Source organism: Coccinella septempunctata, chromosome X (genome assembly GCF_907165205.1).
Source record: "Coccinella septempunctata chromosome X, icCocSept1.1, whole genome shotgun sequence".
Lineage (NCBI taxonomy): Eukaryota > Metazoa > Arthropoda > Insecta > Coleoptera > Coccinellidae > Coccinella > Coccinella septempunctata.
In genome coordinates this window covers 2298661-2313315 of record NC_058198.1, presented here as the reverse complement: position 1 = coordinate 2313315, position 14655 = coordinate 2298661, and the positions used below count along the sequence as shown (strand labels likewise).

Sequence of the window (14655 nt, the reverse complement as noted above, 5' to 3'; positions counted from 1 at the left end):
TTTTTAAAAACATATTTTAAAATGACAAAAACTCAAAACAAGTTTTATAATAAAAACCAATATCTACATCGGAAAAAATTTTCATGACAAAACAAAATTTTGATAAAACGATCTTCTCTTTACTGGGCGGGGGATTATACAAGGAATAAGTACTCTGGTCTCTGAAGGAGAATCCATGCAATCGTAGAGTTTTATTTTACTCATAACTTCTTGTCTCTTCAAATACACAGGCAAAGATTATAGAGTTCTCTATAATCTTTGTACACAGGATTATGATCCTTCTATGGAGAGTTTACCCTCCTTAGTTCGACGCTACTGGTCACCAAACTACCTCGTGTATCTTCGGCTGCCTAGGGCCTAGGGTAGGAGGTAGGAGTTAACCTAACCTCATTCCGCATGTAATCATTTAATATAACCTCAAAATTTTTCAATAAAAAATAACAGAAGCAAAATGAATTAGGCAATGAATTACTTTCTCATAAATTTACATAATGGTAAACAACCCCACTTCATAAGATGCCTCTCTTAAAATTCTATTTTTAGAAATTCCGATTCTGTGGAAACTCAGATTGTCCTGATTGGGTATTGGCTATTATTATAAATAATCTGGCAAAATTGTCTTCTGCTAAGTTGAAACTTCTATCTCAAATCGTAGCGGATGGAATTATTAAGCCCCCCCTTGAAGTAAGTTAGGTAGTACTATAGCACAATCTTTGAGTAATACTCCTTCATTTTAGATTGAAGAAGCTGAAAAATTATTTTCAGAGTCGAAATTAGGTATGCTGTTAAAATTTCTTCTCATTTGCATCTTCTCATGTCACAAATTTCAGACTCTGATTTAGAATTGAAGGCTTGTATAGCTTGTCTGAGGTTCATTATATTCTCAACGTGCAAATTTCAATGTGAAACAAGTGCACTATTCAGTGAATTACAACAACTAGGTTTGCCTCGAGAGCATAGCTCTTCATTGAAGAAGGTGGTTGACGAGAAGCAAGATGCCATATTGAAGATTTTGAAAGCGTCTGGTTTGAAGGGTATGTTGAATATTCAGTTCTCCAGTATTTGGAGTCGAACACGAACATTCTGTTCCAGTGAATCCTTTGGAATCAGTAAGTGTTGAAGTAGCCAAAGAGAGCAGTGCAATTATAATGAATGTACAAGTCAATGGCCAAACAGAACAATGCACAATCGCAAAGGAAACAGTTAGTGTTTTATTGAAGAATCTGAAGGAATCTAAGATGAGGATGGAAGAATTGAAAGGATACAATCAGAAAATACTGCAGTTATAAATGCAATTCTGAAATTTATTCGTTGTACAGAATTATTGACCATTCTCAATGTACTCGCTGTTTTTATACAACTTATACAAGTACAATCAATAAACCTCTTTTATAATAAATCCAGTATCATTTAAGTAGGCTCCTCCCCAATGAGTTCAACACAACTTGTTTAATGGAGTGCTTAGATGTTAGATGGCGCTTCCAGTGTTAGTATAAGGATATGAAATAAATGTGGCACATTTTACACCAACTATTCAGCAGGTTGCTGTTTCGCATGGAGCTCAAAATTAATTTTTTTACTTTCAAATACTTGACTATTAGGAGCCCTGGACATGGTCCAATACTTGAGATAGGATGCTCACATGTATCCAGCGCTCTGAACTGTTAGCATTGGCGTGGCAAAAAATTTTATGCTTGTTCTCTTGAAAATTATGTAGATTTTATTAACTGTGGTGGAGGAGCACCGAGCATCCTGGGATGGAGTGGAGATCCTACGAAATATGAAAACACTTAAAAATTCGAAACCAAACAAAAAATGCTATATGAAGATCCAAACTCGAACCAGGGAATCAATCAAATCAAAAGAACTAAAAGAAGCGTTTTCTGACCACTACTAGGTCCAATACCAAAGCATATTCCAACTGAGTAAGCACCATTGAAGAAGTGGTGAAGACCACAGCCAGCAGTGAGAGTTATCACAAGGATGAACAATAAAAAAATATACTATCATTGATACCCATGTCGTACTTAACCCATCGAACAGACTGCTTAACCTACTTAAGTATGGACATTTGAACATTCAACACTCCCAATTGTAGATAGCAGAACAAGATGCTCTTTGAGGCAGCTATGCAGGTATATACCTACATTTTTGCGCGGGTGAAGATTCATTCAAGTATTTCATATTTCCCAATAATCATAATAATCTCACCATAGGATCATTCGATGATATTTCATCATCAGCAGTCTCAGATATCCCGGGAGATTGGAAAATCTGAGTAATAACGATAAGGGATTCAATGTTGCCACGTGCCATGCTGGTGTGGGATAACCCAAATAGCCAGTAATGGCAAGTTAATGAGAATTACATGAATAGCACATGTGTTGACACGTTGTATTCCGATTGAATGGATCTGCACGTGTTCTGTATTAGATCCAGATATATATGCAGTTCGTAGGACTCAATAAATTCCGAGAAGTAAGAGATTCTCAAATTCCTTTCGGAGGCACTGCTGTATTGGTCCGAAAATGTCGAATGCCATAACCGTTAATATATTAATCGGTATATACTAATTTCGCAAGCTACGAGTGGAATAGGTAAGAGGGGATGATCAACTGATTTAGAGGTTTGGGAAACTGTGAAATCAGTGAACCAACCGCTGCATCTGGAGGGCAGCGAAAAATGCCAAACGAAAGACCAACATCCGAAGCGTGTCCAGCAAATACTCTGTGCCTGAAAGCCAGATCGGAAATAAGAAAATAAAGCTTGAGAAATTCGAGATTCAAAACACATTTTTTTTTAGTCAGGGTGTGCCTAAATATTATTTTTTCGGTGATACCGAATTAATTGATCGAATTTCTTACGAAAGTTATGAGATTCATTGAAGTGAATAAGAATTATTGGACGATGGTAGGGTCTCTTTGGAGCCATCAATTCTATTTGTCAGAAATGATGTTAATTGGAAGAGAGCCGACAGCGCCCTATGAATAAATCTGAATTATCTGTAATTCATAAGTGAGATATATAGTTTCGGGAGATTTTGGAACGTGATTTTCCCAGAAAAAGGTTGAGTACGAAGGAGTATAAATTCGGGTGTTGTGGTCACGAAACTAAGTGGCCATTTATTTCGGTAGCTTTTCCTCTATGCTTTTAACATGTCGTCTCCACTTTCTACCTTCCCATAATAAACTGCACTTCTTACTATATTTTTCCACAGAATAATGTCACTATGATAAGATATATAGTACATTAGTCGAGGGCGATTTTGCTTTTGATAACTATTTTTCGATTAAAACGAAAATCCTGTCCTCTTATCCAGGATTTGGCTTGTTTGTAAACAACTAACCTCTTTCCCTTAATTGATTCAAGTCTCGATATTTATCAGCCATCTTAATTCGATGCGAAATTTTACCAATACGAGCTCGAAAAAAAAATGATAATATGCCTTGAAGGTGAGAAAATAATAACTTCTCGGTTAACGCATGATTCGTTTGGAACAATGGAAATAAATTTCAAATGAAAAATAGGTTCAACTCAGAATCGAACGTTAGTTTTGTTGGTATCAACGAAAGTTTATTAATACTATATTCTTCATGTGGTCCATTACAAGCCAAATCCATGAATAGATTCGATAATGACTCCAAACTAACTTTATCATCATCTGAAGCAACTCCAGTAGCGGTATTCGATCATTAAAGGAAATAAATGTGATTAATTATGAGGGGATAGTAATTTTTTATAAATGTCGGCTCTAGTAAAAGATCATTTTACTCTTGTATGATTCGAATGACTTCATTCAATATCAGAGTTCTTAATGATAGTCCATTGATGTTCTCGGAGATTCGAAAACATACTAAGTGACATTAAAGAACACCCATTTATATTAATAAAAAATTTTGATCTGGTGTAGGTTCGTTTTCTTCACATACATTCCTATCCAAATCGCAGAAAAAAATCGTAAAAATAAGTATATAGCCTCTCTATATCCACTAGTAAGATATTGAATAATTTAATCAGATGAATGTAAAGAAGATATCAGTTACATATGTATAGTCCTATATGGAGGCTTCTACCGAAAAAGAAATAGGGAAAAATTTACGACTACTGCAGCCGCCAGCCCTTAAGTTTCTACCTGATAGTTCAGTCCCGAAGTCGAATGTCTCTATATTGGTTCACTTTGGCCAATTTATAGTAGGAAATCATGAAAACATTTTATTTGTCCTAAAGTTTTACAACAGACTAAATTTTCATTTCGTTCTTTTATTATTTCATTTACGTTTACAGCCTGTACGACATATGCTGTAATCTTTTTTGTGATGGCACGAATGATATATGGGCTGCTTCTGTTTTACATACACCTTTCTGGATAATACGGTTACATGCAAGAGGTTCATCTCTGAACCTTTCAGTTTCAGATCATGTTATCCTTCTACGTTCGTTTTTCAGAAGATATCTGCAGAAAAATTTGCTTTTGTAACTCAACTAACGGTTCTTGATTCTGTACAGGCCGGTTAAACTTGTACAATACTGAAATTGACACCAATTCAAATATCTTCGATGCTAGTTAAGTATAATGTCCAAGTTCTTAACTTATACTTCCATTTCCCGGAAAACTGTATCAGCATCAGCAGTAGGTACAGATGTTTTAGCCATGGCACTCAAAAATTTAAGGTGAGGTAGAATTTTCCAGAAACTAATAAGAATTCGAGCCTTATTTCACTCTCTAGGCCTCTGCCCCATCTTCTTGTGATAGGCGTTCATGAGGAAGGTGAAAATCATCTAGATTCAGGTCGAGCTGATTATCCAGGACCAAGACTAGAGACCTAGTGAGCCCCTGTCTTCTTCCAGTAAATTCCCGAGCCCGAGAGTCAGAAATCACCTGTCCCTCAACTAGTTGAGAGTAGGACAGTGAATACTTAATGATTAGCTCCAGAATCCAGTCTTGTTTTGGAGCCAGCAGGTCCTTTCGACTGAACCAATCCTGTCTGGAAAGTAAAAGGACGCTGAGGTTCTGTACGAGCTCTCCTATGTTAGCTTTTTTTTTTATCGAGTGGTTTGCTTATTGGTTGGGTTTCCAATGGAATCACTTAAATAATCGTCAAGACCGAACGGCTTTATCGAGGTCGATAAAATTTTCAGATTTTTAACTAGAAGAGTTGCTCTTTCAGAGTATGTATCACATTTTCATCTATGGTTATGTTTATTGAGAGAAAAAGTACTCTAACGGTGACTATCGAAAAATTTCCCAATTATTGGGGTATGCAGCAGGAAAACTACACCCACGATCCCTCAAGCGAATAAAAAAGTTATTTAACATGTGTTGACGAGCCGAACCGTCTTGGAATATGTCGAAGATTGATTTTAAAGTGTTATAAAGCAGCTGAAAGTTGGCACGCAAGACCAGTATATATCTGGTAGGAACCGCCAGATAAAATGAAAAAGTAATTTCCTAGGAAAAGAATCTCGGCTCGTGGCGATCTTTTCGCCATTAACAAACTGTTCGCGCACTCTCCTAAAAGACCTCTCCATGCTGAATGCGGCGCTCATCAAAAATTGACAGGGCTTAAATCGTAAATCAAATGAAATTAAATATTAAAAACGGTCCAAGTTTCCATGCACACCCTGAATTCTAAATGAATGTAGAGTAGATAATTTGAATCGGGGAAATTTCAACCATTCTTTTTCTTCAGGGAAAGAAGTTTAATTTAATAATGTCGACATGTGTGCTTGTCATTTCGCGATTTTTACCAAATCGATTTCCATAATTCCGCATCGTCTCCCGCCTCTCCTTTTCAATATTACTTGAAGAATGTCGAACAGAATGAATAATATGGAATTATCCCATTGAATAAAAATCTTTTATTGCATTGCTCAGCTGCGATCTGCATTTTTCCTTCGCATTCCATGTAAGTATTCCTTCAAGCTGAATTGTCACCCCTCTATTTCAATCCTTTTCATCGAATTCATTCGTTTGTATTTACAAACAAAACTGACCGACAAAAGTTCAGGATATTGGATTCTTTGTGCTGCTTCCTTCAGAAAAAACAAATCTTCGAAGAAATGATGCATTAATTTCATGATAATCATCATTTTTGAATATTAACTGTCCCAGTCCCTCAACTCAACTTTTCAGTAAACCGAAAACGACATAGGAATTCAAATCTCCAACGTCAAGATCTTCGCTGCGAGAAAGTTTGCGATGGAACAACAAAATATCTTCGGGAAAGTTGAAATCTCCCATAGTACTCGAAAATTCGTTCGTGTATATTGGGAATGTGGATATTTTCTTTTGTGGGAAAGAGGCGCAGGTGTAGCAATCGGTTCTGATTTCAGAATATCCAAGATGGCACGTCATTTCCATACACCCCTGTGGCTAGTGCGGCGGTATACGTCTCCAGAGATGCAGGATTGAATCCCAAATGGCACTGACCAATAGCGAGTGCAGATTACTTGAGCGAAAATTGAATTCAAAAACTCGGATGGAATCTATAATGCGACCCTCCACAAATATATCTTGTTTGTTTTTCCTTGTCAGATCTGGAATTGTCTGCGGATGGCTTTCCATATTTATCCGCTCCTTATGGGATATGTTGTCGGAATGCCGATAAAACTCTTCGTTTTCAATCATTTTTATGGTTACTGCACATTTGTGTTCGGTGAAAAATCACAAATAACCTGGGAGAATGACGGGAATTCTTCATGGTGATTGGGGTTGTTTCTGAGCTTCTTCCCTGTTAATACATAGATACTTGCACTGATGTATGAAACCTGGATAATGGCCTAAATCTAAAATATCTGATATGCTTAATAGCCTCGTCATCTGTTCAAAACCTAATAGAAAGGGTCGCAGCAAGAAGGGCGGTCTGTTGACTCTGATTCCGTACGATATATTATTACTTTATAATATAGTTGAAGAGAGGAGATCGCGTTTATTAATTTTACGATGTTTAATATCATTCCAACCCTATGCGAATTGACGATAAACTATTTATCTCGACTGAATTAATGAAATGATACCCAACTGGAATCAATTCTCGAACGAACAAGGGAAAATTAATCAAATTATTTCGATACATTGATAGATGGCACTCTTCGGCAACCCCTAATTAATGCCTCCCTATGAGATGAACACTCCATACTGTGTGACCGTATAAGTGAATCGTTCAAGTAATGAGTAGGTATCGTTCAAAGACCGCCTTAGTAAAATCTAGACTAGACATGTGTTAAAAAAACTAAAACCGATATTAAACCCCTGGAAATTAGACCCATTTGAGGAAAATTTCCATTTTCTTCCATGAAAATAATAATTCATCTAGTACAACAAAACGAACATTTGAAACGTCCTAACAGTTTCAACATATTAATTCATTCTTCATTCGAAGATATTTTGGGAAAGCAATACACTTCAAATTCCATCTGCGTAGTCCTGGTAATATTGAGCAGGTGATCCAAAGATCTCCCAGCTCATCTGAATTATATAATCCTGCCATTCCCCGAATCTCATTCTGTAGAATTAACTGTGATCAGGGTTCTCGGTAAACAATTGGATGTTTCCAATTCAAAACTCAGTTAAAATTATCTTCTTGAAAGGAATATGCACGCTGGAATTTCCGTTCCAGATATCTACAGAGGGGCAAGATGATAGAATTAAAAATTCGAACTAGGAACCGAATTAAATGATTTTCACTAGGATACGTTTTTCCACTACCACACCAGAATATCAGCTGACTGAAGTCATCCTTTATATATAATATAACTATGACTATGAATACCTTAAGAGAGTCATAGTTAGACTACCCTAGAGAGTCATAGTTATATAAGTATGCTCTTTCAGAATATGTATCACATTTCCATCTACGGGTATTTTCATCGGGAGAAAAACGACTCTAAAGCTGACTATCGAAAAATTTCCAAAAAGATGGAATCAATTAAATGATCTTCAAGACCGAACGGCTGCATCGAGCTCCATAAAATTTTCAGATTTTTAACTAGAAGAGTTGCCCTTTCGGAATATGTATCATATTTTCATCTACGGTTAGTTTTATTGAGAGAAAAATCACTCTAACGGTGACTATCGAAAAATTTCCAAAAAGATGGAATTACTTAAATAATCGTCAAGACTGAATGGCTGCATGGAGCTCGATAAAACTGTCAGATTTTCAACTAAAAGAGTTGCTCTTTCAGAATATGTATCACATTTCCATATGCGGTTAGTTGTATTGAGAGAAAAATCACTCTAACGGTGACTATCGAAAAATTTCCAAAAAGATGGAATTACTTAAATAATCGTCAAGACTGAATGGCTGCATGGAGCTCGATAAAACTGTCAGATTTTCAACTAAAAGAGTTGCTCTTTCAGAATATGTATCACATTTCCATATGCGGTTAGTTTTATTGAGAGAAAAATCACTCTTAGGGTGACTATCGAAAAATTTCCAAAAAGATGGAATCACTTATATAATCGTCAAGACCGAACAGCTGCATTGAGCTCCATAAAACTTTCTGATTTTCAACTAGAAGAGTTGCTCTTTCAGAATACGTATCATATTTCCATCTACGATTATTTTATTGAGAGAAAAATCACTCTAACGGTGACTATCGAAAAATTTCCAAAAAGATGGAATCACCTAAATGATCATCAAGACCGAACGGCTGCATCCAGCTCCATAAAATTTTCAGATTTCTCACTCACTTTTCACCCTTCGAAGATACAAAATCATTAGGCGAAATTGTTCTGATTAAAATCGGGCATGCGTGGGGTGAATGGGTCATCGGTTTTCCAAATTCAAGTCCGTCACTGTTCAACATAGTAGAGATGTTATCAAGCACCCCAGTGCTAAAAGCCTTTTGGAGATTACATGTTAAAATAAGGGTAAGTAATTCGATTTATTCCCCGTCTTTGAATAGCATCGTACTTCCCTATACACGAACGCCGAAGCGAGGGTGGTATCTGTCGTATAATGAAATGTTTAATTAACTTGAAAACAGAGGATTAAACGATGGTCGTCTACAAGGGATGCTGAATATGAATGTGTCGTTGGTTTGTCTCAACTAATTGTATCACACCTCGTTAGATGCATAATGATAAGAAATTATTTTGGCTAAAATAAAATTGCCTCGTGAAGTTTGATTCTTTCAAAGGTAAATTACACAGAAATGGACGGAAATATTTTTCTACTCTTGTCGAAAGTTTACCTTCGAAAAATACCCAAAAAGATGGGGTCTTTAAAAAAATGTAATTAGTTGAGCATCGACAATACATCAATTAACGTGCAGACTAAGGTTTGAAATTCAGGGATTAGGGAAGTAGAAAAACATTTGTCGGGAGTTTCAATAAACGAGTAGATGGCGAGCAAGTTTCTGGCAAAAGTTAATGCAATACCGTTTGCTACGTCGACACGTCAAAGATATTAATGTCATCCATTGGAAAACTTATAAAGTACGTAATGGGACGTAAACGATTCTGATGCAAAACTACAGGTTAGGGTGAAAATCAAATTACATAAATGAAACACATTGTGAAGTTATAATTCACTGGGATTCTAAGTGGACCAAATGCGTTAGCAAGCATTTTTATTTCCCTCCTATTATTTCCAATCCAACTGAGCGACTGCCTCGAAATAAAACTGAAATTTATTGTCATTTATACATGGAAGCTGTAAGAGTTTTCCAGTCACCGGTAAAAATTAATGTTCTTCAGTTCAACACAAATTGAAAACTTTGAATAATAAGAATTTGCGCGAATAACTTTGGAAACGATGAAGTGCCTTAATAAAAGTTTCCCGTTCCCAATGAAATTAATCTGACTGAAGGGCCTTTCGCGTAATTTTCAGATATTGACACTCCCTAATTGCATTATGTTTTACGAGTAAATCTGAACTTGTACAATAATCCTGTTTCTCTTTCTCCGGCACTGAGGGAACATACTAATTATTATTGCCGACGTGACCCATTATGAGTTTTTTTCAATTTGGCCTCTCATAATTGTCCAAATCTTTTCAAACAAATATACAGGACCTCAGGAATTGGCCTCAAATTATAGATAAAATGAATCGTTTCCAAATATCAACCCCATTTTTCTTCACGCTTCAAAAGGACTAAGACAGGCCTAGAGACCTAATATTTAGAAGGGATGTAGGGTTGTTTTTAGCATAACTACTCATCCTTTATTTGTTATAACATTGCCAACAATTATTATTTAAAATTGTGTAAAGATTTTCGATAAAAATTCAGATGGAAATTGAGATGTCTAACGTGAATCCGACTCTGTCGAATATCGGCAGGATATACAGGGTATACTCATTGGAAATTAGGAACTGACGACATCCGGAATTCCGAAAAGTATATTTCACGAAGCCGATCTTCAGCTTGAACGAGCGAATAAATGAAAAAATTCCGGATGCATTAAGCGGCTCCTGTACGAAATGAAAAACGCTCCCCTAAGGAGTCTTCATTAGCAAATGTTCCCCAAATATCAATTGATTAATGGTCATAATAATTGAATCAAAAAGCTCGAATATAAAAAAGCGTGATCCCATGCATTTTTCCTTGGAGGTTCGGGAAAGTTTTCAGTGACAGTTTGCAAAGAAGGGTGGTTTATTTGAATGAATGTGTTGAAGGGGACGAGGCGCACACTCGACCACATTTTGGAAGTGATTTAATACAGCAAAAGGGACCTAATTTAATATCTAGCCCCTCTGTTGTAAGTTACATTACAAAAGGCTATCATAGTAATGAAGAAATGGCTCTAACTCAATTGGCGACTTTAGCGTTGAATGATACGAGCACTTGATTTTCCATTTCATCGGGTTTATGTCACAATTGACTCCTCTTCTGGAGGTATTTGAGCGTAATCGAAAATGATTTGACGATATTTCTATCAACTCTAAGCAGTATTTTCATCAGTGAGGTTTTAGTTCAAACCTAAAAACTGAATTATTTGATTTTCACTACCCTCAGCTGGGTGAAGGTTAAAACAGCCTGAAGATACCTTCGTTTAAGCGAAACATGTCTAGTGGTTAAATGAATTATCCTGGAGAAAATCAGGTAATTGAGTTTTTAGTTCAATTATGCGTTTTCCACATCAATTCAATAGTTTCAGTCGATTGTTATATCTCAAATAATGCGAAATTTTCGCAACTTACTGCCTTGGCTATGAAACAGGGCGTTCAAAATGAATAACAGGCACGAATGAAGCGGGAATTATAACGGGATGCCGAAAGAAAGCGCATCCCATGTCAGAAATCAATACATTCAATCGGCTATACGTTAAAAGCTTTGCAAAACAAAATATCAGTCCGCTGAGAGCCGATACATGGAAATATGAAAACAAAACAAATTGACGTGGGGAGGAGGGGAAACGCACTTAACTTGCTGGCGCTTTTCGCATCTCCCATTGATAAAGCCCTTTTTTTATTATTTTAGTTGTTGATTTTGTACACTTCGCCTAAGGAGAAATAATATAATGGTATCACGAGAAAGTTACAAGTCTCAGAACAAGCTAATGTTCTAGGTTCTACTACAAAACAAAATAAAATGGAGTGGAAGTGGAGTAGAGTAGAGTAGAGTGGAGTGGAGTTTAGTGTAGTGGAGTGGAGTATAGTGTAGTGGAGTGTAGTGGAGTGAAATGGTGTGTAGTGTAGTGTAGTGGAATGGAGAGAAGTGGAGTTGGGATGGAAGTGGGATAGAGTGGAGTGAACTGGAATGAAGAGGAGTGTAGTGTAGTGTAGTGGAGTGGAGTGTAGTGTAGTGGAGTGGAATGGAGAGAAGTGGAGTTGGGATGGAAGTGGGATAGAGTGGAGTGAAATGGAATGAAGAGGAGTGTAGTGTAGTGGAGTGTAGTGGAGTGGAGTGTAGTGGAGTGGAATGGAGAGAAGTGGAGTTGGGATGGAAGTGGGATAGAGTGGAGTGAAATGGAATGAAGAGGAGTGTAGTGGAGTAGAGTGGAGTGGTGTGGAGTGGAATGGAATGAAGAGGAGTGTAGTGGAGTAGAGTGGAGTGGTGTGGAGTGGAATGGAGATAAGTGGAGTTGGGATGGAAGTGGGATAGAGTGGAGTGGAGTGTAGTGTAGTGTAGTGTAGTGGAGTGGAGTGTAGTGGAGAGGAGTGTAGTGGAGTGGAGTGTAGTGGAGAGGAGTGTAGTGGAATGGAGTGTAGTAGAGTGGAATGGAGAGAAGTGGAGTTGGGATGGAAGTGGGATAGAGTGGAGTGAAATGGAATGAAGAGGAGTGTAGTGGAGTAGAGTGGAGTGGTGTGGAGTGGAATGGAATGAACAGGAGTGTAGTGGAGTAGAGTGGAGTGGTATGAAGTGGAATGGAGAGAAGTGGAGTTGGGATGGAAGTGGGGTGAAATGGAATGAAGAGAAGTGTAGTGGAGTAGAGTGGAGTGGAGTGTAGTGTAGTGGAGTAGAGAGGAGTGGAATGGAATGAAGGGAAGTGGTGAAAAGATCGGCGAATTTAGGTTCTCTATTATTATAAGGATAAATCAAACCAGAACTATCGCATAAAATCCATTGGTACGTGATTTTTCATCGTTAAAAACAATACTTGTACATTCTTACGAAAAATCACGAGTTGAGGTATTTCTGTGAGCTAGTCTGACAGTGAAACAGGAGAAATTCATTTTCTGTGCGAATAATCTGTTCATCATATATGTTTACAAGTTCCCCACACAATGTTTTTCGATAATACTTCCAGTGCAGCATAAATCATTTCGAAGGCTGTCCTGACGATCAAAGTTAAACCGTATAACCGATGTAGGAATCGAATGTTTGGAACTGAAAATTACTTTCCGCTGGTGCAATCGGGTTAGAAGCTGTAGATGACGTTAATGGGGAGAGCGGAAACAGAACGGACCTGAGCCGAAGATAGGAGTGCTCTGCATATCATTAATCTTAATTAAAGTTGAATTTAGTTATCTCCCATGTATACCGATGTCTATTAGTAACGCATTTCACGAGAAAATGGGTCCGAAGATCCGTTAATTACGACTCTCGTTTCTCCTGGTATGAATCAAGTCTCGAATTGTCCATGGTCGAAAGACTCAAACATGCCCCGCCATTATGCATTCCGGATCTATTCCATCCTCGTCTCTATTTTCCGTCCAACTATTTTATTCTCAATTATTTCCTTACAGATTCAAGGGAAAACTTAAAAGTCATCTTATTTTCATGGATAAATTATGAATCAATTGAATGTTATTTGTCAAATGATTGAATTATCAGACGAACACGTAATTTCCAACATCAAAAAGTGTGAATTGTTATTTATCAGGCATGGGCGTAGATGGGTAGGGGCCAGGATGTGAACCCCCCAAAATTATTGGTGCCCCCCCAAGCCTGGTACAGAAATCAATTAAATTTTTGAGCCAGAAAGCATAAAACTATATATTGAGCTTCCCAGGCCAAGGAAATTTGAAAGATTTGGTTGAATGGAAGTCTGTTTGAAAGATTTACATATTTTAATTACATTACAGATGTTCAGTGACATAGATTCACCTCGTCATTTGTGGGGAATTTTCTTTCCATCAAGAATAGCTGTGTTTGTTAATTTAGCAACTACATTCTTATGTTCGGAGAAAATATTATTAATTTACAAATGGGTTATGTTTGGATGTGGTAACTTTTGTACGAAATGAATTAAACAACGCTAATGAATGATTACATATTGGAGAAAGATTACAGAGTTAATAAGGGTGGTTGCAAGCTGAATTCGTTATTGTTATCGCCAACGGAATTGCGGTAACTCATTTAGAGGAGTTTATACAACGGGGGAAAGACTACCAGAATGTGGTAGTCAAACAATAGTTCCCACTTTCGTCGAAAAGATGGCAGCACTTAACGAACGTCTTTCTTCAATTTCACCAGGATACGAATTGTAGCCAATGCCGAGGCTTTTCGAGGAATTTCTTCATGTGGAAATTCAAAGAAGAGATAATTGCACCTCGGAAAGTTGATATGATGAATGAATATTTGTTCTTCAATGAAAAAAATATTGTATTTTATTTTCTGTTTGAGGAATAAGAAAAATTCTGACTTTCCGAGGTGACGAACTTATTGAATTGAATTATAATGAAAACCCTATATAAATTAGTGGTTTTTGACGTAGGATATTCATTTTCTCTTTTTGAACTGACCACTATGAATGTCAAATATATGGATATAATCGAAAATTTCGAGGTTGAAGTAATCATCGGTTTTCTATTTATTGATAAATATAAAAATAACGCGAACGAATGGCTGGGATGGGTAGGTGTTGTTCGAGTTCCATAAATATTTATTCAACATAGTGGAATTAATGATAAATATTCAATTAATGAGGCACATCGAGAGAGGGGCCGTTACATCGTTCGAGTGGCGTAAAAGGGTGGAGAATCAACGTGAGAGGGGTGTATGTACGTTCGGATCAGGTTTACCGGTAAAAGATCGGGATTACGGATGAGACGTGAGGCACTCAAACCCAGCTTCCACCGCTAACATGTTTTGTGCCGGTAAAATATCTTCAGATTGAGTCTCATGTATACTACGATAATATGCGGCCGGAGGGGGAAAGGCGGGCTACGTAACAATGGCGGGCGTTTCCGGTGACTGCCGCTTCCACCAATCACGACGATCGGCCCTCCTTTCAACCAATGAAAAAAGCATTAATCTCTTTTAAAA

At 37.2% G+C, this 14655-nt stretch overlaps 1 protein-coding gene across 1 annotated transcript; it reads left to right on the top strand.

Moving 5' to 3' along the window:
- The first annotated feature begins 360 nt into the window (after positions 1-360).
- LOC123321558 (COMM domain-containing protein 4) lies at positions 361-1399 on the top strand. Its single transcript, XM_044909220.1, has 5 exons — positions 361-494; positions 544-684; positions 738-777; positions 831-1034; positions 1093-1399. The coding sequence occupies exons 1-5, from the start codon at positions 492-494 to the stop codon at positions 1287-1289; spliced, it is 585 nt and encodes a 194-aa protein (XP_044765155.1). The 5' UTR covers positions 361-491; the 3' UTR covers positions 1290-1399.
- Positions 1400-14655: the final 13256 nt, after the last annotated feature.

What these genes read in the sequence shown, in the direction of transcription:
- LOC123321558 (XM_044909220.1), top strand. An exon ending in TTATTAAGCCCCCCCTTGAA is followed by an intron (nt 685 to 737) that starts GTAAGTTAGGTA and finishes CCTTCATTTTAG; the next exon opens with ATTGAAGAAGCTGAAAAATT. An exon ending in GAAAGCGTCTGGTTTGAAGG is followed by an intron (nt 1,035 to 1,092) that starts GTATGTTGAATA and finishes ATTCTGTTCCAG; the next exon opens with TGAATCCTTTGGAATCAGTA.